General features: G+C 38.0%; 1 protein-coding gene across 3 annotated transcripts in view; it reads left to right on the top strand.

Annotated features, from left to right (window-relative positions):
- LOC150088377 (serine/threonine-protein phosphatase 2A 56 kDa regulatory subunit delta isoform-like) overlaps positions 1 to 22,564 on the top strand; it is a 484,719-nt gene that overhangs the window by 404,263 nt on the left and 57,892 nt on the right. For 2 of the 3 annotated variants that reach the window (XM_090369471.1, XM_090369470.1), the window contains exon 14: positions 21,945 to 22,017. The exons of the other annotated variant lie outside the window; for it this stretch is intronic. In XM_090369471.1, coding sequence (XP_090225597.1) covers positions 21,945 to 22,017 — 73 coding nt within the window. The remainder of the gene's footprint in view (positions 1 to 21,944; positions 22,018 to 22,564) is intronic. 3 annotated transcript variants of the gene reach the window in all.

Raw genomic sequence — 22,564 nt, 5'->3', positions numbered from 1 at the left:
ATTATTTTATTTTTATTTATTTATATATATTTTTTTGCTGGCTTCCAGGTCTGGGCAACCTGGGAGCAGGATTGCTGCCACCCACCGGTATTGCACTACCTCCAGTGGGTGCGGGAATTTGTGCACATAAGCACATATAGGTTAGCAGACCCAGGCCAGTTTCATATTGCCTGGGGATGGGCAGCAGGCGGCAGCTTCCCAGGTTTTCGCTGCTCCCTGGTGGCGAAGTGGCCTAGTATTTCTACACCAACACAGAGAACAAAAGGTGGAGATGGGCTGTGCTACTGCCTTGGAGCCACCATTACACATGTACACACACACACACACACACCTGGGACAAGTCATTAGCTGTAATAATGATAAATGGTTGGAAGTCAAGGGAAGAATAAATTTTGGATGGATAGCATTCAGGAAATATAGTCACATACTGAGAAGCAATATCCCAATTTGTCTGAAAAGTAAAATAATGAACCAATGTATACTCCCCACCATGACTTATGGAAGTGAAACTTGGGCACTCACCAAAAGAATGGAAGAGAAGTTGAGAACTACACAGCAAAGAATGGAACGAATTATATTGGGAATCAGACTGTTAAATAAGAAGAGAAACACATGGATTAGGCAACAAACTCAAGAAAAGGACATTCTTATCAAAACTAAAGAACTAAAATGGTCTTGGGCAGGACACATAGCTCGAAGACATGATGACAGATGGACTAAGAAAATAACAGAATGGTACCCAAGAGGAGCTAGAAAAAAACCTGAAGATGATGACGGAGATAGATAGATGAAATTCATGAGTTTGTGGGTAGTAAATGGATGGCCATTGCACAAACAGAAGGAACTGGAAAGTTGCTGGAGAGGCCTTCATCCTGCAGTGGATTGAAAATGACTGATGACGATGATTACAGCCGCACTCTTCTTATGAAGAGAATAAAATAATACTGCTAATTACTAGACTTGTTACAATGAATGTGGCATTCAGATGAAGTTCAAATTAGACAGAAATACCATAGTACTGTTGTAGGAATTCTTATGTGTGAAAAATGTATGACCAAGTATCATTTCTTTGAAATCAACATTTCTTTTTATTACATATATAAAAATGCATTATTTTAAAGTTAAAAGAATTGTGTGATTTATATATAAATCAAATACATTATGTAAACAGATAGTAAAATGCTCTCCATTATATGCAGTTAAAATGCACTAGAGTAAGAACATTCTTCGGTTAGAACTTACTAATTTCAATTGCCATATATAACATGCCATGAATTGCATAAAGAAGCACTACTTTTAAAATATGAGACACTACTATGACTTTTTTGTTTCAAGGCTTGCCAATCCCTTGTCAGACAGCAGTGGCCTTTGTTAGAGTTCTCTTAACAAGTGTGGGAAAGCCAACACTCCATCTTCTCTTTACCAGAAGCTCCACTCAGCACACTGAGTTACATTCTGACTTTTTTTCAAATCTACACAGATTGTTCAAAGTCAGAATTGCCTGGGAATCTGCCAATGTCTTCCTGGACACTATAGTCTCCAAGCTGACTCCTGTTGATTGCAGCATAATTACTGCAGAGTTCATGCTATAGAGCTAGCCTTGAATCGCATACTACCTGCCACTACTAAAAGATGCATTATATATACCAGTTCTCTGAGTTTATTGCAAGCCTTATCAATGGAAAAGTACGAACCTCACCTAGTCTAGGCCTGGGTATATTATATTTTCGAATCCAGCTTTTGATATTTGCTTTTTTTTCCGGATCTCCATCTACATTGGGATCTGGGATAATGATTTGGCAGACAATGCAGCCACATTACCTGTGATACCCCCCCCTTCCTCCCCCATACAGACTACAGCCAGGTAATATGAGAGAAATTGGTTTCCTGGCAATATTCATGTCATGGGCAGATAAAGTCTGTAATTGAACAATGGCAGTTTGGTTACAGGCTTAATCTGTGCAGGAATCATAAAGAGGAAGTTGCTCTAGCTTAACTCTGTATAGGACAGTCATCTTATCTGTTTCCTGCTGAGGGCTGATGACCCTTCTATGTGTAAGCACTATGACACCATTTTAAGCATCAAGCACCAAAAAATGTGTTTACTGAATGTACAAATTTTTTCTGTGAACACATTTGGTTTTAGCATTTTTAATCATCTGACAGATGATTAAAATTTTAATAATTTGTCTGAACTTTTTCATTTTTTAAAAATAAATATATATTTGTATAATTAACTTTTAAAAGATATACTTCGTTTCTTTATCCTTTGGTTTTATTAAGATTTAATTTTTTTTTTTTTTGTTTCTATGTGTACTTGACTGAGTGCTTTTGTTTGCATAATTTCTTATGCGGTGGCCCATCCATTCTTATGATTTTCCTCTATTAATTCTGGATTTGGTGCATAGTGGCTGATGCTACCAGTGTACCATAAAACAGCAAATCGGTCAATAATTCTCTTCTGCACCAGGTAATATAGTGGCAATTGTCAGGGCACCATGTGCTGGTCCCACAGGAGCTAGTTATTGTCGGTGACTTAATTGTCTGGAAAATGGGAAATATATTGTGCAAAAAGGATAGGTGGAATAGGACCAGGTTACGTCTGCGAGGGGCAAAAGTTGATAACGCTGTAGAGCATATATCATCTTTTAAGGGCACAAAAGGTGATATCATACATATTGGCACTAATGATATTTAAGTGTAGGAAATCTGCAATTCACTTAACAAGTACAGGTCAGTGTTGAAAAAAAGTTGCGAGTTAGGGTTAAACTTGAAAGTCTCTTCAATCCTGCCCAGACATGATAGGGAGGGAGTATATGATGAGAGCTTTGTGAATCAATTCGGCCCTGGAGAGGTTGTGCAAGGCTTATGGGGTAGAATTTTTTTTAGTGTGGTCTGTGCTTGTTATAACAGGAGAAATTGCTTCTACAGGGGTGGGATATACTTAAATAGAAAGGGTGCAAGAATATTTGCTGCTGATATTGAGGAAATGTTAAGTGGGTTGGAAAACTGCTAGCTTGGGGGGGGGGGATTCACAGACTAATAGATTAACAATAGTCGCAGGCAGAGGTGGAAATGATTCTTAGTAGTGCTTCTTTTGGAATGAGCAGCAGCCCGGAAAGCAAGTTGCTGGGGATATCAGGAACTGCTGGGAGTCATGAAATTGAGAGTAGGAGTATGTTATAGGCCAAATGACTCTGATGAATACAGTGAACAATTATATAGGAAATAGAGTGGGCCATTAAATCAGAGTGTCTTCCCAGATATTAACTGGAACTTGTAGGTTGATCACTTGCACACTAGCGCAAGGCTTTTGTGGATTTATCGGTTGATTGTTTTCTACGGCAGCATTTTAGAAAGCAACCTGAGGAAATAACACTCTTGATCTGATTATCGGCAGTGATTATTCATGCATTAAGAATTTACAGATAAAGGAACCATTGGGGTGGCAGTGATTATAGTATATTGATGTGGGATTTACTTAAAGATGTAACTACCATCAGGGGCAAAGGTGACTACAGTGGTTCCAGAGATTTTTTTTAAGTTCTATACAGTGGGACCAACTGATGATGTAACCAACAGCAAATTCTAAATGAGAAGCATTCAAGGAAGTAATCTTGGAAGCTACTAGGTTTTTTGTTTCAGCTAAGAAATACTGTTCTAAGTTTAGGCCCAAATGGATGTCAGATGAACTAATGAGACTCGTGGCAGAGAAGATAAATGCTTGGGATACATATAAATTATCAGACGACACAGAAGCCTATGGTATATATAAGTTAGTATGTAATCAAGTCACAAAGGAGGTTAGGCAAGTGAAGGCAGATTATGAGAAATCTTTGCCAATGGATGCAAAGAAAAACAGCAAGGACTTTACTTGTGTAAGCTCTAGAACAGGGATCAGCGACCTGTGGCTTGCGAGCCGCATGGGGCTCTTTAACTTTTAGCCCACATGAAGTGAAGCAAAGTTTGAAATGGAGATAGACGACTGAAAATCAAGGATATGTGGGGTACAAGACTAAAATGCCTTAAAACTGAAATTGAGGATTTGGAGAGGTAAAAGGCTGCCCTTACAATTCTACACAAATGGACAGCGATAGACGAGTTGAAAAAGCAAGACCAATTTGTGTTTGATGCATGGAGTAGCTTACCAGAGACGTATATAAAATTGAAAATATTTGTGTTTGGACTTCTCTCAGTTTTTGGTTCAACGAATTTCTGCGGGCAAATATTTTCGAACATGAACTACATTAAAAATAAATCAAGAAACCAAGTCTTGACAATGTGAGTCTCTCAGCATGTTTAAAGATGAAAATTATGGCATACTTCCCTGATGTTGAGGGACTCGCTCAAGAAGTTCAGCAGCAAAAGTCATATTAATTAGAAATATTATTAATAAATAATATTTTTAAAAAAACACCTTCCCACTCTATTCCATTTCTTAAAAAACTCCCCCGATTTGATCTGAAGTGCGGCTCTTTGGATTTTCTTTTTGTTTTTAATTAGATCAAAAATGGCTCTTCACTCAAAGAGGTTGCCAACCCCTGCTCTAGAAGGAATGGGATTAATAAGATTGGACCACTTGATATCAATGGTTTGATTGTTGAAGATTCTGCCCAGTTAGCTGACAAACTGAATGATTATTTTGCATCTCCATTCACACATGAGGAATTCTGTAGGGAATTGGAGGCCAGAAGCATAAAAAATGATAAATGATTTTGTAATCACTGAGAGCAAAGTGGAGAAGAAGTTGAAGTTAAATATAAGAAAGGCATCTGGGGTGGATGGGATCTATCCAGTTATATTAAAGGCGGCGGCAAAAGAAGTAAGCAAACCCTTAGCCATAATTATGAGAGCATTCTTGGACTCGGGAAGTCCCCACAGACTGGAGATGTGCAAATGTATCTCCAATTCACAAAGGAGGATCAAAGGGTAACATGAGTATTTACAGACCTGTTAGTTTGATTTCTGTTCCAGGGAAAATAGTGGAGTCACTGGTTAAAGAAGCATTGCAGGATCATCTAGACAAGACAGCAGTAATAATTTCAGAACAGCATGGGTTTGTTAAAGGGAAAGTCTTGTCTGAACAATTTGACTGGATACTGTGACGTGGTCATAAAGGAACTGGATGCAAAAAAATAATTTTGATACCATATACTTGGATTTTAGGAAAGCTTTTGATACCGTTGCTTATGGAAGACTACTGTTCAAGTTGGAGTAGTATGGCATTAAGGACATAATGCTACAATGGGTAAAAGGATGGTTATGTGGGAGAAAACAGGGAGTGGTAATCAATGGGTACTGCTCTTCTTGTACTAATGTTATTAGTGGTGTCCCCCAGGGTTTGGTCTTGGGCCCAATGGTTTCTGGTTTACTTGGTTTCTGTTATAATTGAAGATCCCACCTTGTTAACCATTCCTTAAAAATTTCAGAAGTCGTCCATGCATTCGTATTAGCATAGTACTTGACCAGTAGACTCTCTTTAAAAATTACAGCTGTGAATTACAGGCTCCGAAAAAGCGATAAATGTTTGCGATAAGCACTTATTGCGAAAAAAACGATAAGCGATAAACTATTTTATTTACCTAATTGTTATTTTATATTGTACTTTATACGTAGTCTTATAGTTCTAGTTATGCTGATTATTTTTAATTTAGATAAGAGTATTTTGTAGATTACTACTTAATATACGTAAAACCATTGTTTCGTTCGAATTCCCTATGGTGGTAGGGAATTCAAATTTTTAATTGTGGTAAGTAGGCAGCTCTACTGTAAAATTATATAGCGTAATATGCATCACTGTATTTAGGATTCTATTAGTGTAGTATTGACAATTAATTAAATTTATTGATCTTATTAATTTAAAATATCATGCCGCAGACTAGAGCAACAAAGCAACGGCACAAAGTGGCAGGAGTGCTGTGACTAGGGGGAGAACTGAGGGGGGCGATTCTCCAACACATCACAGCCTAACAAAATGTGCAACTTGTGAAATGTTTGCTGAACTATCTGGAACAGAATGATCTAGCCAAGTAGGATGTCTTTGTGTGTGTCAGGTGCAGAGTGTCTAGAAATTAGGCGTCAACTCAGCGTTCTAATGGGCGTCTATGAGAGCTTGAGATGTAGGGTTAGATGCCCTCGAAGAAATTAGAGTGAGGGGCCCGTCAATGCCAGAGCTCACTCCTGGGCATCAGGCAACACAGCGACAATCTCCAAGGCAGAATGCGTTGGTCCCAAGGAGTTAGTTATTGTTGGTGACTCTATTGTCAGGGAGGTGGGGAATATATTGTGTAAAAAAAGAATAGATGGAATAGGATCAGGGTATGTCTGCCAAGGGCAAAAGTTGATGTGTTGTAAAGCAACATATCATCTTTTAAGGGCACAAAAGGTGATATTGTTGTACAAGTTGACACCAATGACATTAAGAGTAGGAGATCTGCAGATTTACGTAACAATTACAGATCAATGTTGCCAAAAAGTCGAGAGATAGGGTTGAATTTGAAACGATAAGAGGGAGTATATGATGAGAGCCTTGTCGATCAATTCGACCCTGGAAAGATTGTGCAAGGCTCAAGGGGTTGAATTTTTTTCAGCCTAGTCTGTCATGTACTAACAGGAGACACTGCTTCTACAGAGATGGGATACACTTAAATAGAAAGGGTGCAAGAATATTTGCTGATGCTATGGAGGCAGTGTTAGGTGGGTTGGAAAACTGCTAGCTTGGCCGGGGGTTCACAGACTAAAAGGTTAAAAGTAGCTGCAAGCAGAGGCGAAGGTAATTCTTGCACTACTCCTATTAGAATAAGCAGCAGCCTGGGGTGCTTGGGATTTCAGGGACTGATGGCAGTCATCGTGAAACAGGTGGGTATATGGGATGTGTTAGGGTAACTAAGAATAGGTGCATGTATACCAATGCTAGAAGTATAGTAAATAAATTTGATGAATTTGAAGTGTTCGTCAAGACATCAAAGGCAGATATTGTTGGAATATCAGGGACGTGATGTCACACAAATATTAGGAATGCCAAATTGGAATTTGGGGAGTACACATTGGGGAGCAGAAAACAATCATGCAATAAATCAACAAAAGTCTTACTAGTGTGCGAGTGACCAACCCACAAGTTCCAGTCAATATCTGGGAAGTTAAAATCCTCCATTATAGGGCATTCTGATTTACTAGCCCACTCTATTTCTCTGTACAATTGTTCATTGTACTCATTTGAGTCATTAGGCCTATAACAGGCTCCTACTCTTATTTTTGCTTTCGCAGTGCTTATGTCACACCAAACTGACTCAACAGTGCCCTGTTCATCTATATCAACTGAATGCACTTTTTTTGATTTTATGTTTTTCTTAATTAACAGCATAACACCTCCTCCCTTCCTATCCTGTCTATCCTTTCTGAATTGATTGACAAGGCTCTCATCATGTACTCCCTCCTATCATGTCTGGGAAGAATTGCAGACACTCTGTACTTTCCAAATTGGAATTTTGAGAGTACAAATAAAACAGGCCTGTTTCATCAGCACTGTTAGATATCATCTTCACAAAATTTTTGAAGTAAGATGAGTAGTTTCGTGGATTTCAATTCTTTTGCACTTACTGCATCAGCACTATCTTTTTTTTCCGTGTGCTTTCTTAAATTTAATCTCATGCTTACATTTCCATCGAGACAACCCAACCATCTGTTGCTTTAAAGTCATCATGACCCAGCTTCTTAGCTAGCTCCTCTGACTTCTTTTTCAACATTGGACCACTGATGCACACTCCTTCTCCAGTTACAATGGAGAACCATTGATTTAGGGTGTCCTCAATGTTGGGGTTACTCACTTGACATTTACATTTTTGGGATGCTCCTTGTTTTCCATTATGTTTCCATACTTCTCACAGTTTTATCCTGGTGTAACAAGCATGCAATTGTAGATTTTGGTACTCCAGTTATTTCCCCAAATGATGATGACTGATATTGGGTAGATGGCATTTTATTTGGTCCAGTAATACAGTTTTTTCGGCTTGTGACAAATCTTTACATGTCATCTCGTTAAGAGTTCAAAATTTTATAAAATTAAAAAAAATTATCAAAAATGACCGCACTGAAAAATTTCTACACTTTGTGATTTGGTGTTGGTTGAGTATGATTGATAACACAAGTGCACACAACTGATGCTAATTAGAGACTGTATGCTCTGGTTCTTGAGGTTGTCACAGACATTCTCTCAGATATACCAGACAAGCTGCACTTGCTACCTGGGAGTTTAAATTGCTGATGGAATTTATATTCGGGTGACACTCAAGTGAAGTGGACCCAATTTCGGCGAAGCCCGGATGGCCTGTGACAGCCAAATCTTCTGCTTGCACCTTCACGATACTGGGACTGTTAGTAATCCTGAGTATAACTGCATAAGTACATGGTGGGTGACCACCCAGGTGTGAACCAACGTAAGCAGGGGTCGAGGTGTGGCGCCCACACCACATGGAGGAATGCCGCCGCTCTACATTACCAGGCAGTACTAGGTGGTAGATGACTCTCATCAACCAGTGCAATACCACCACTTTGCTTATTGGAGGCTTGAAGTGTTGGAACCCATGTTTAGTCTCCAGAGCTAAGTTCTGGTCAACCCTTCCCTATCTCTTCCAACATACAGTATGATTGATGACTTTTGAGGTTATGATGAACATTGCAAGATCCAATATTCCTTACATTTCGAGGGTACAGTTCTAAAACGGTGTTCCCAGGCCGGCAGCTAGTTAGTACACTGGACTGAACCTATTGGTAACTCTCTAGGAGACTTCCGGATCAGCTAGTGTATAATCTTGCTACCTCTACTCTGCCAGATAGTGACTGGAGGGAGTCTGAGTAGTGTCTATGCGGGGAGCATTGTCGAGGCTACATTATGTCAAGGATCTGGGTATATTCTTACCATGTGTACGCCATATCCAAAAATTTCATTATTTCATACAGCATGTCCCACCCACTTTTTCTTACTATTGAATACACCATGAAAACTAATAGAGCAAGCTTATCTGCAAAAAGATCTAAACCTTCCAAGCACTTCCTAATTCTTTTCACAAATATATGTGGTCTCAATTCTAATCTTAACGATGTCCATTTCCACTTGCAATCTGCCAAACCCCATCTACTTTTTCTGACAGAATCTCAGTTATCGGTTGATTCAATTACTGCTCATCTCAGATTATTCGCTGTATGATTCCTTTCTCCTCAAAGGTGGTACTTGTGCATATGTCCGTTCTGATATTCCCTGTCAGAGACTTGGCAATTTGGAATCTACTCTCTTTCATCTTCTCTGGCTTAAAATCTCTCTACCTCATTGTATAAAATTCATCTATTGTGTCTACCGTTCTCCCAACTCCACTAATCACTTGGAACTTTTTGACTTCCTCTCTTTGCAACTTGACTTTCTCCAGTCCAATTTTCCTTGGTGATTTTAATGTTCATAACTCTAGCTGGCGTTTTATAGTCACACCAACCCAGCTGGTCGAGATGCTGAGGCTTTTGCAATTACTAATGACCTTGCACAGATTGTTCATTTACCTACAAGAATACCGGACAATCCTAACCATAAAGCCAACATGTTTGATCTTTTTCTCACAAACAACCCTTCTAAGTACATGGTTGAAGTGAGGGGTCCTTTAGGCATCTCAGATCACAACTTGTTGATTGTCTCTTCTCCAATGGAGCCCTTTATCTCATGGCTATTCCCACCTCGTATTGTTTGGCATTACAAGAATGCAAAATGGGATTACCTGTCAGATTTCTTTTCCTTGGTTGGATTACTGTTTCAAAACTTCTGATGTCAACGTTTGCTCAGATCACGTCAGTGAAATTATTCTTGCAGGAATGGAATCCTTTATCCCATACGTCACTTTAAAATCTTGTCCTTTATCTAAACCTTGGTTTTCCAATAAATGTGATAAGGCTCTTCAAGAGAAGAATGTTGCATATCGTAATTGGCTTGTTTCTAATTCTTCAGTTTCATTTTCTGCCTACTCCAAAGCTTGCAACAATTGTAAAGCAGTTATTAATCAGTCCAAACTAGGGTTTGAACAGGCTAAGATTAGGAAACTTGCTTCTTGCCCTAATGGTAGCCGAGCATTCTGGTCCCTTGCCAAAGCTATTGGCTGCAACTTTTGCCCATCTCTGCTCCCACCTCTGTCCAAACCAGATGGTTCTGTTGTCACTTCAGCCAAGGATAAAGCTGACCTGCTAGCATCCCATTTTTCTTCCAACTCATATATTAATGATCTTGGTAAAACACCTCTCACCATTCCCAACACGCTCCATTCAATGCCTCCTGTGGTCTTCCGTCAAAAGGATGTCAGAAGGATTTTCACATATCTTGATGCTAAGAAAGCTCCAGGTCCCGATGGTATTTCTCCACTTGTTCTCAAAACCTGTGCTCCTGAACTTACTCCAATTCTATGCCACCTTTTTTCACTTTCTTATTCCAAAGGGGTTTTTCTTTCTGCTTGGAAATTTGCTCATATCCAGCCAGTTCCTAAAAAGGCTGACAAATCCCTCCCATCCAATTATTGTCCCATTGCAATTACTTCTACTCTTTCTAAAGTAATGAAGAAATCAATTAACCACCAACTCTTAAACTACCTAGAAACCTTCAGTCTGATCAACGATCGCCAGTATGGATTCCGTCAGTGTCGATCCACTGGTGATGTTCTGGCTTATGTTACATTTATGGACTAATTTCCATTGAATTAGTCCATTTATGGACTAATTCAATGGAAAGGTTCGGTGAAACACAAGTAGTTGCTCTTGATATCTCAAAGGCTTTCGATCGTGTTTTGTATAAAGGTCTTCTAAACAAACTTCCATCTTATGGTTTGCCAACTGTTTATAGTAACTGGTTATTCATCACTGAGGGTGATGGTAGATGGCTCTCTGTCTTCTAACTTCTCCACTAATGCCGGTGTCCTGCAAGGTTCAGTTCTTTCCCCCACTCTTTTCCTCTTGTATATTAATGACCTTCTTCCATTGACTGGAAATCCTATCCATAGTTTTGCCAATGATAGCACATTGCATTCCACTTTCCATTTTGAGCTTCAACTGCTCGAAAATCTGTTACCAATTCCTTAAATGTCAATCTTCAGGTAATTCTCCAGTGGGGAAAATACAACTTAGTTGATTTCAACCCTTCTAAAAATCAGTCTTGTCTTATATCTCGCAAAAAGGATTCTTCTGCTCCTATGCTTATCTTTAGTGACACTCCGATTTTTGGGTAAAATGATATATCTCTTTTGGGGATTACCCTGACTTCTAATCTCTCTTGGCACAAGCACATTACAAATATTGCTTCTTCTGCATCTTAAAAACTTGGTTTTTCTCTTTCGCTCTCAGCGTTACTTTTCTTCCAAACAGCTGCTCACTCTGTATAAATTGCAAATCTGTCCTGCCATGGAATATTGTTCCCACATCTGGGGTGGTGTCCCCAAAACCTCTCTCAGGCTTCTTGATTCTGTTCAGAAGAGGGCAGTTAGGTTAATTTATGATTCATCTCTAACGTCGCTCCACTCGCTGTCTCACACGTACTGTTTCTACTGCATGCCTCTTTTACAGATACTTCCATGGGCACTGTTCTTCTGAATTGGCTTCTATAATTCCCGCTCTCTCTCTTTCAAAACAGTTCAAACACGTGCGGCCACCAGCCAACATCCATTTACTGTCCAACTTCAAACTCACAGAACCAACTTTTCATCTTCCTCATTTATTCATTCAACTGCCGTTTTCTGGAACAACCTTCCTTCATACATATTTCCTGAAAATTACGGTCTACAGAAGTTCAAGTCCAATGTCAACAAATATCTTCTTTCATCTTCTCAACCTCCAACCCAAGCACGGTACTAAGTACTATAGGTTCTAATACCTCTCGTGTTTGGGGTTTACACAAAAAAAAAAAAAAAAAAAAAGCAGAGTGTGAGTGAAAAATGTGATGAATCATTCACGTGTGACAGCTAGAAGGGCTGGGGGCAGTGGTGTTGCTGGTAAATTTTTAGCAATCCCACCCTCTTTGGTAACTACACGGCAGTTTCTCCCTTTGTGAGAATTACAATCCTCCCCGAAAGTATAAATGAATTTCATTACAGCATATATTAGCAACATCCACTTAAATTTGATTGGGCTTCTTCTTAGGATAATGACTTTATTGGGTTCACGACAATTCTAGAAACGCAAAATCTTCAATAGATGTCGAGCATGGGAATGTCATTACTTTAAGAAGAATCGGCCCAGGGCAAAATTAAGCAGATGTTTATTCCCGTAAAAATTGCTAGCGGAGATAATCCGTACACAGGTTGCCATGTAAGGAAGGGGGTGGGGAAAGGAAGCACAAAGGATGTCGAAATAAGCTTGCCCCAGTTGAATTTTCCATGTCATCACCATATAGGGATCACATCTGGTGAGTCATTTATCACACTTGGCACACCCAGGGTTCTGAGCTAGATATCATCATTCTTCTTTTTCTTAATGATTCCCTTTTACTTCTCTCTCTCTCTCTCTCGATAATTCAGAAAATTTTTTTTTTGGCTGGTGCAGCCTAAGCCTCAGGCTTCCTTGCACCATATGGCTAATAATAATAAAAATCTCCCAAATGCGACTAGCCATTGTGGATTGAAGTGCATGCTGCTCTACAGTTTATAGCCATTGTCAATTTAATTAACAACCGGCTCGCAAAATTCTCGAAAATTTAAAAGTCGGATTGCATAATCCGGTGTGAGCCAGCTTCCGCACACCGCTGGTTGGGGGGGGACAAAATGAAACAAGAGGGGGGTTACACAAAACCGAGCTTTGTGTTTGTTTTGGTTTTTAGGAGCATTAGCAACTAAGGCCATAATGCTCCGGGAATATGCGGTAGCCATTCCCTGACCTTCCCGCATCCTCCGTATTTGGTGGTGACAGGTGCGAACCCTGGTCTAATCAAGAAGCTGTTGTTGTTGTTGTTATTTGGTTTTTAGGAGCATTAGCAACTAAGGCCATATTGCTCCGAGAATATGCGGTGGTCATATCATGACCTTTCCGCATCGTCCATATTTGGTGGTGACGGGCTCGAACCCCGGTCTAATCAAGAAGCGTGTGCTACGCACTGCTGCTCCTTCCCACCTGGCTACAGAGGCGCCCGGGCTTTGTGTCTACCACAGTTGTGTACATGTGCCTCAAGGGTAATCTTAAGTGCTGCGGTCTCCTGCCTTGATTAAATGGAATGTTGTCCCAATTAAGCAAAGAAAACCCTGGCTATTTTCTTGATTAGGTTCTGTTCTTTATGATTTGTCCCAAATAACCGGAATTCATTGTACTTCCATATATTAAATAAATAAATAAAAGAAAAAGCATAAACTCCCTTTAAAAATAACCCACAACAACACCATCTGTTTCAAAGAAGCAAAAGTTATCCAAAGTGCATTATATTCAGTAACAGATAAGTACTTTTTTCCATGCAAAGAAAAGAAATTTGCCCCATATGTCATTGTTCTTTCATTGTAAAAAAAATATTGAGGGATAATACTTATATTAGGATTGTACATTAGTTTATTTGTTATATCTGTACTTAAAATATTTACTGTTGATTAACTGAATATTAATTTATATTAACAAATGTAGTGTAGCTAGATGTTATGTTCATTTTCACAAATTTTGCTCGAATTCTCCACAAACTTAAAAATGAAACAGACTTAAAATATTATGTCATAATATTTTAAGCCTGTTTCATTTTTAAGTTCATTGTAAGGCTTTTGATTGTGAATTTTTCTTCTTAATATGTTAAACTGCATACATATTTCAAACATTTGATTTCTATAAAAGCAACTAATTCTCTCAATCCCATAAATGTGGCTCTCCCTTTATATTATGCATAGTGACAATTGCTCTGTGTTCTCGAATCACTTAATTATTTGGCGACTCAGGATATTGTTTTTTTCAGATGTTAGAAAAATTTCCACATCTAGGAAAGCAATATCCTGAGTTGCCAGATAATTAAGAAAAATAGTTCCACTGCCTGTTCAGGGATTTCTTGTAAAAATTTAGAATTTCCCTTGTTTCTGTTCAATTTTGGCATGCCCAACTGCTTTTCACTTGTTATGTGTTCCAGACAGGTCATTAGACAGAATATTAAACTGAGAACATTAAAATCCTCTCATTAGCTGTCTGCATTCAAATTTGGTACACTCATTTTCATATAGCATGTATATTGTAAATTATTTCTCTTCCTTTTACAGCTTTCAACAAATGCATTGTAGAAAATGACATCTTGGCTTCTTTCCACTGACAATAGTAGGTTCACTGATCAAAAAACATTTCATAATCTCAAAATGGTTGTTTTCTAGTAAAAACACATGCAAATTAGTTGTAATGTGGTATTTTATTTTATGACTAAGTAAGTAAAATCATGAATAAAATATATACTTCTAAAATCGATTAAATTAGACTTAGCACAAAACACATTATAAACTTAATACAGTTCTTCTATCATGAGTGAAACAGGGCTCTCTTTCTTGATGACTAGTATTTTTATTTAGTCATGCAACATGAGGGTCAGTGAATGACAATTGTAGCAAGCCATTAACCATCTCAACTCATGGGCAATGTGATGGTTTCAGATTTTCACCTCAGAAGACTGTTTACATGTACTTCGTCACAAATGGAACCTTCACACTGATCCATAACTATAACTTGGACAAAATGCTATTACAGTTGTACCCAAAATAAAATCCTTTGAGCTTATATTTTGACAAGACAAGAAATTGACATTTCTCTAACATATCTGTCAACTCCAGACAACGTGCATTGAGGGCTTGAATCTGCTATGCAATTTCAGCTAACAATTGGAGAACAGATTGTTCCATTACTTTGCCTTTATGATGCACTTATCCGGGCTATACTTGATTGTGGGTTCCAGGGGCACACGTCAGTTCACTGCAGCACAATTTGTTGTGCAACAGTTTGGTGCATGAAAATTCACTTTATGCAACAATTCAGTGCATTATAGTTCAGTGTACAAGACAATTTGGTGAAAAACAGTTGGTGGGTATGATAATTTGTGTATGCACCACAATTCCGTGTATCACACAGAGATCAGAAATCAATGAAGTAAAAGGTTTAGGAAAAGGAGAAATTTGGCAGTTTAGAAAAGAGGAATGCAGAACTCTCTTCCATTGTGTTTTTCCTAATATATATATATTAAAGGTGGGCCTAATAACCATTAATTAGGTAGGTATCCCATAATTTCTGTCCACTCAGTGTACTTATATCCTTTTAATACTTTATTTATTTACAAGGTGTGGCTGTTATATTAATGAGACTGTGTGCACAGCTACCATGCCAAGTACCACCTGTGAAACAAAAGCACAACAGTTAACTTTGTACCTTTTCCTAGTTATCTGCCAAGTCACGTTCCAACACACCCATTCGGGGGGGGGGGCTGTGTGGCCCTTGCCTGGGACCAACCAAAATCAACTGGCTCAGCCACATTGTGATGGGGAAATCCATAAAGGTTATGGATTTCGAGTCAAAATGAGCATATAAATGCCATTCCTCAGTGTACCTATTTTTTTTTTTTTTTTTTAAATTAATAAGTACATAATGGCTGCTTTTCCTGATGTATCTCAATTTTCTAGGAAATGATCCTAATAAAAAGAAATATTTACTTTTCTAAATCATATAGGAATATATCATAAAATATAGTTATTACAACGAAGCTAATTTCATATTCACCATTAGAAAGACACAATATGGCCCTAGCAGCCTATGTGTCGTTAAACTCAACAACAATAGCATCTCAGTTTGACCTTTGTTTGTTGTGATATTTATAGCATACAGTGCACTTAAAATCATCATCAAGACCCAAAATGTTTTGTTTATGCAAGTCCAGGATCAAGACAGGTGTTGTAATAAAGTTCCTGGACAGGGTCTGTTGCAGTCTGTTTGAGTTTAAAAATAAATGGAAGTGGTATGTTACAAAAGATTGCCCAGCATGCTGATTGATAGATTACAAATAACAATCAGTTTCATTAGTATTAAATCTGTGTCATGATTTTGCAATGGAGCAACAAATGAATATCAAATTTGGCTTTGAATTGGGAAAATCTGCAACAGAAACGCATGAAATGTTAAAAACTGTTTATGGTGATGAAAAGTTAAGTCATACCAATGTGTTTGAAAGATCATCATCATCATTGAGTGGACAGAAATCATGGTATACCTACCTAGCAGTGGGTAGGCCCATCTTTCCCCCTGATAAGGGCAGTCGCACAGTGAGGCATTGAGTCCACTAGTTCACAAAAGCATTCCATAGGTATTTCTATCCATGCTTGCTGCACTGCTCGAACAGACCTTTCCATATCATCCCAAAGATGCGCCACAGGGTTCATGTCTGGTGAATGGTGAGGCCATTCCATGGGGATAAATTCTGCAAAATGCTCTTCGAACCATGTTCTAGTCACCATGGCTCTGCGGTTAGGTGCACTGTCCTTCTGGAAGAGTCCATTGCCCTGTGGGTGCACACGATGAGCATGAAGGGATGCTGATGGTCTGCAAGGATGGACACAATCTGGACCGTTCAGAGATGTCTAGATGTGCCAGAGGTCCCAATGTGTGCCAGTTGAATACACCCCACACTATTAGTGACTGTCCACCTGCCTGAACAGTTCCTTGTTGACATGACGGGTGCATAGCTTCATGTGGTTTCCACCAGACACGCACCCTCCTGTCCACTCAAAATAACTGGAAACAGGACTCATCAGACCAGGAGACTCATCTCCAATCATCCATGTTCCAGTGCTGATGTGTTTTTTTTTTTTTTTTTTTCCTCTGCCCAGTTGAGGTGTTAAGAGTCCTGTGTTGTGGTGTTATCAATAGGACTCTGGTGGGTTGGTGGCTCCCATAGCCTATTGCACCTAATGATCCCCTGGTGGTCTTGGTGGACAGATGTTTCTGGCACCTCCTTTGTTGAAGTTGGCAGTGATTTGTGGACACTGTCGCTCCCTGGTTGGCTGAAACAATGCAAGACAGATGTCAACGGCCACGTTCATCCACCGCCTTTCTCCGCCCACAGCGCTGTCCACGATGAGATACTATTCCTGAAATGGCGTATTCCCGATGTGCTCTTGATACGGTCGAACAGGGATAGTGCAATTTCTGTACCACCTTCACGATAGTGACCCGTGTGTCGGTTAACTCAAGACGTTTATCTATAATGACATTGAATTACCATCTAGTGAATACAGTGTTTCTACGTACTTGCAAAGCTGTGGGTTTGTCCACTAGTGAGAGGTGTTACAGCATTGCATTGCCCAGGAACCAGGTATCCCATGAATTCTGTTCTTTAAGTGTGTAAGTGGATGTGAGGATGTTTATGATGACCCAAGAAGTGAGCATCTGTCAGCCTCTTAAAATGAGGACAGAATTGCAAAATTTTGAGAAATTGTGGCAGGAAATCATTTAACTCTCAGATTGATGACTGTGCTGAGTTGGATATAAATAAGGAGATTTGTCTAATTCTGCATGAACATTTAGGGAAAAGAAAGATCTGTACAAAATGTGTGCTGCACAATCTCATGGATGATAGAAGCAACAAAGAGTGCCATCGTACAAAAGATTTTATCCAGACTTGTCAAGACAATCCTAATTTCATCGACTGATTTATTACTGGACAGGAGTGTTGGGTGTTTCTGTACAACCCAAACACAAAGTGTCAGAGCATACAGTGCGCTTAAAATCATCAAGACCCAAAATGTTTTGTTTATGAAAGTCCAGAATCAAGACAATTCTGATCACTTTTTCTGAACAAACAGGGTACAATTATCAAGGAATATTTACTTGAAGGAGAGAGAGAGAGAGAGAGAGACAGACAGACAGACAGACAATGCTGCATTCTACATACAGGTGTTTCAATGATTGCTGAAGTGCATTTCCTAGGTGAGGCCACAATTTTGACAGAAAAACAGCTGGTTTTACTCTCAAAATGGTGGATGGGGCATTGCATGATAATGTCCCCCATCCATTCTGCACTTGTTGTGAAGACATTTCTAATGAAACATGCCATTGTACAGAACAACCATCCCCCTATTCTTCTGATCTAGCGCCATGGGACTTCTTTTCTCTTTGCCAACTGCCCTTACTGCAACATTAATTATAAGTAATTTTGTTGCAAGAAAATTATGGCTAGAGCTTTCAGGTTCTGATGGTAGTTCTCCACTTGATCTTAAAACCTGTGCTCCTGAAGTTACTCCTGTGTCACCTTTTTTGACTTTCTTATTCCAAAGGTGTTTTCCTTTCTGCTTGAAAATTTGCTCATATCCAGCCAGTTTCTAAAAAAGGTGATAGATCCCTCTCATCCAATTATTGTCCCATTTCACTTACCTCTACTTTTTCTAAAATAATGGAGAAATCAGTTAACCATGGACTCCTGAACTATCTAGAAACTTTCCATCTGATTAATGATCTCCAGTATGGATTCCATCAGTGTTGATCCACTGATGGTATTCTTGCTTATGTTACCCATCTGTGGACAAATTCAATTGAAAAGTTTAATGAAACTCAAACAGTTGCTCTTGACATTTCAAAGGCTTCTGATCATGTTTGGCATAAAGGTCTTCTAAATAATCTTCTATCCAGGTTTCTCTCTGACCATTCACTATGGTTGATGGTAGATGGCTCTGTCTTCTACACTAATGCTGGTGTTCCCCAAAGTTCAGTTCTTCCTCCTCCTGTTTCCCTCTTTTATGTTAATGATCTTTCACCATTGACTGGAAATCCTATCCATAGTTTTGCTGATGATATCACATCGTATTCCATCTTCCAATGTGAGAAACTTTGCACTGCACAAACAGCTTCAACTTCTCGAATATCCACTACCAGTTTGTTAAATGCTGATCTCCAGAGGGGTAAAGATAACCTGGTTAATTTCAATCCTTCTAAAACTTAGTTCTCTCTTATATCTCACAAAAAGGATCCTTCTGCTATGCTTATCTTCGGTGACAGTTGAGTTCTAGGCAAGATCATATATCTTCGGGATTACACTGACTTCTAATCTCTCTTGGCATAAGCACATTATAAATATTGGTTCCTCTGCATTTAAAAAACTGGGGTTTTCTCTTATGCTCTCGGCATTGCTTTTCTTCCAAACAGCTGTTCACTCTGTACAAACTGCAAATGGTTTTATCACTCAAGGTAACCAGATCCTGAACTGAAACAGAACATTCAATGAATGCCATCACTTGGGCAATTTTTTTTTTTTAAATTTTTTAATACCAACACACAAGCATGTTTTTTAGGATTGCTATTTGTATTTGTTGAACTTGCAGTAGGCGGTAGTATAAAATCACTGTTGTCCTCTGTGGTAGCATAATGGTTTTCCACTGGTTTGGAGAGGTCTGGATTCGAATTGCCTCATAGGTTGGAGGAGTTCTCCATAGATTGGTATTTAGGCACATCAGTGCACAATATGGCCTAAGCTACTGATGGGCCTAAAAACCAAACAACAGCAGCTCTGCAAGGAGTTGCCATGGCACTAGTTTCCTACAAATACCTAATCTGTCATTCTCTATAAAAGATGAGACATTGCTCTCATATCCTGTTTCAGCACTTGCTGGTTGGTCCCTCATCAAACAGCTGGTGATTTCTTAAATTAATGACTGATTGACCTTTCTTCATACCATTTGTTTAAAGAATTTCAATAAAAGCAACTCGTTGTAAAAGCAAAGTTTCTTCTGCTATGAGTGATATGTTAATTAGATGGTTTATTGCTAGCATAGCAAAAATTAATTGTTCTTACAGAAATTGGTAAACAAAACAAAACTTCTTTTTTCTCTCTCACTTAGAAGAGCTCATCAAAGATACATATTGACATGCAAGGCACTTCCAACTTAACATGTGTGCGATTCATGGCATTGTGAATGCTTGTGTAGTGTCACCCTTAGTTTTTAAGACTGAAACTGCATTATTTATACTATTAAATAAACTTTCTTTCACAAAGTTATGTCAGCTTGTTCAACAGATATTGCAAAATAAAAACCATGGGTGTGTAGTGCTACACCCTGGCAAATCACTTTTGAGGAATGTACGATCTTTGTATATTGGTTTACAGTAATACTGAAGTCTGCTGCTCTGTTCCATAAATTTCCTTGATGATCATATTTTAAGAAAATTACTACAAATTATATACTCGCTGCCATTTGTATTCTCATCTGCATGCTTAAAACTGTACGTTAAATCTTTCAAAAAAGATTTGACAAATCCATAAATGTAGTATATGACAACATGATGTACTACATAGTTAAAAATTCAAAGACAAAAAAAAAAAAAAAAAGTGAAACTTTTTTGTATTTCAGTTAATAAAACTTCATAATAAATAGGTGGGTTATTAATTAAAACAAGTTATAGAGAATGAATGATTTAAATTAATACAGTGGATTCCGGTTATTTGGGGCAAATCTTAAAAACAGAAACCAATCGAGAAAATAGCCAGAGTTTACTTTGCTTAATTGGGACAGCATGCCGTTTAATCGGGGCAGGAGACCGCAGCACTGGAGATTACCCTACGATTGTCTCCGACTGTACCACGTAGTTCGGTCGAAATTCTGGAGGTCACAACCATAAAACAATAAAAACAATTAGTAGTCACCTGTTTATTGGGCTTTTCTGTTAGTGAAATCTATCATAAACAGACAGTAAACTCGATCTTACTGAATTTATGATGATACCGACAGCTGGAATTCTGTGGATTATTACGGTGAAATGTGTTCACACTTAAATGAAATCTTCAATCATATAAAAAAATTAATTTTCAGATCTTCTCTTCATTCCTATTTTTAAAGCCTCGTAACTTGTTACTCTGTTCTCACTTGCGTGTATCGTGTTACTTGCAATTTGTGTGTGTGCCATGTTCTTTGTTATTGATTGCTTATCTTTTTTACTGTTTTAAATTTTAATCCCCACCCACAAATGTCGGTGAACAGAAATGTCAAGTAGTTAGTATGTACATATTACAGTACGTATTAATTATTCCGATTATCATGTATCATTTAATTTTTTAATATGTAAGGTAATAAAGGGTAAATTTGTGCTTAATATATCTTTACTTTTATAGACTGTGGATAATATTCCTCCTATTTTCGCTAATTAGAATTGCTGTTTAATGGAATTAAAATTCGATTCACAAACGTGATCACAATGACCTGTGCTTACTACACATTGTATTGTGAATGGTACTTTACTATGGTGAGTTCATCGTAACATGATTTGATTGTACAGTGAACCAATTGTAAAGGGGGTGGGGGGTACATTTCATTTTTAACTATTTACGTGAACCTTCGGATAATTGGGGCAGCCGCTTAATCGGGCCGAAATTCACTAGTCCTGATGTGTCCTAAATAACCGGAATGGACTGTATTAAAATTTTTGTAATGCTGTCTGAAACTTGAATATGAGTAACTATTCATAATACTGATGCTTATTTGTTTGCTTTTAAAAGGAATGTTTTTGTAGTCATCTCTTTTTCTCACTCTATATCATAAGAGCAAAAGAGATGGAAGAGGCTGCTAAATCCCTTTTTTGTGTTTTATGAGTACAAGTGAATCTGCTATGGTTTTTTGTGCATACACATATTCTTTCATTCCTGATTTTATTATAATCATGAAATTATTATAATGGTAGACTAATACCTTTCATAAGACTGTATTTGTTACAAACAAATTTTACAAACATGAACTTCAGTAATGTAGACAGTAATTTGGGAATAATTTGCCTTTTTTGTGAACTACATGGTTGAGCATTTAATGTGTCATTGTAGTTTACTTTTTGAGGTAAATCTTAATCTCTTAATATATAAATAAACTTTTCTACAGGAATGCGATTTATATGAATACTGTTTTCATGATAGATTTTATAACAATGATGTAGTTCCATTTCAATTATTTTTTACCTAGTGAAAAAATGAAACACAAAGAAAGGGAAGAGGCATGGACGAAAATTGAAAATTTGGCTTTGCAAAATCCTCAGGTTTGTTAAAGCTCACTCAGTAACATTTTCAAATTTTTACACTTAAATATGAGGCTCATATAATCTATAATGTTGGCCTTATTTTTTATTTTTTAGAAATAGCCTTTAAGTGGTATGGCAACTGTTTTGGAGAACTGTCTCTCAGTGGAATTGAGGCTAGGGTATTAAAAATTTGTACTGTGTACAGGAAAATGGGTATTGCTCTCAGCTGAAGAGCTTAATGTGAAACACATTTTACCATTCAAGTGGACAGACATATCTTAAGATATTTTAAATTGGAAACCAAAAGTTTACCCTTTAGTTACTGAAATCTGATTTTCCTTAAAAATTATATTTATTGTCACATGCTGTCATGTCAGAAAGAATATTGCTATATGAGAGAATTCATATTTTGTTCTTTTTTGCAAAAATTGTTTCTGGTGGTATAGTAACTTCGTAATTTGAATCCATTTGGAAATGATTTGAAATTGATTTTCTTCAATTCTTAATGATCATCATATATGAGGACTCCCAGAATTCGTATGCACTATTGTGCATTGAAAAAAGA

The sequence above is a fragment of the Mastigoproctus giganteus genome, chromosome 3 (assembly GCF_048544385.1).
Source record: "Mastigoproctus giganteus isolate SK-2022 chromosome 3, ASM4854438v1, whole genome shotgun sequence".
Taxonomy (NCBI): Eukaryota; Metazoa; Arthropoda; class Arachnida; order Uropygi; family Thelyphonidae; genus Mastigoproctus; species Mastigoproctus giganteus.
Note: the sequence above shows the minus strand (reverse complement) of the source record. Positions and strands in the feature narration are given on the sequence as shown.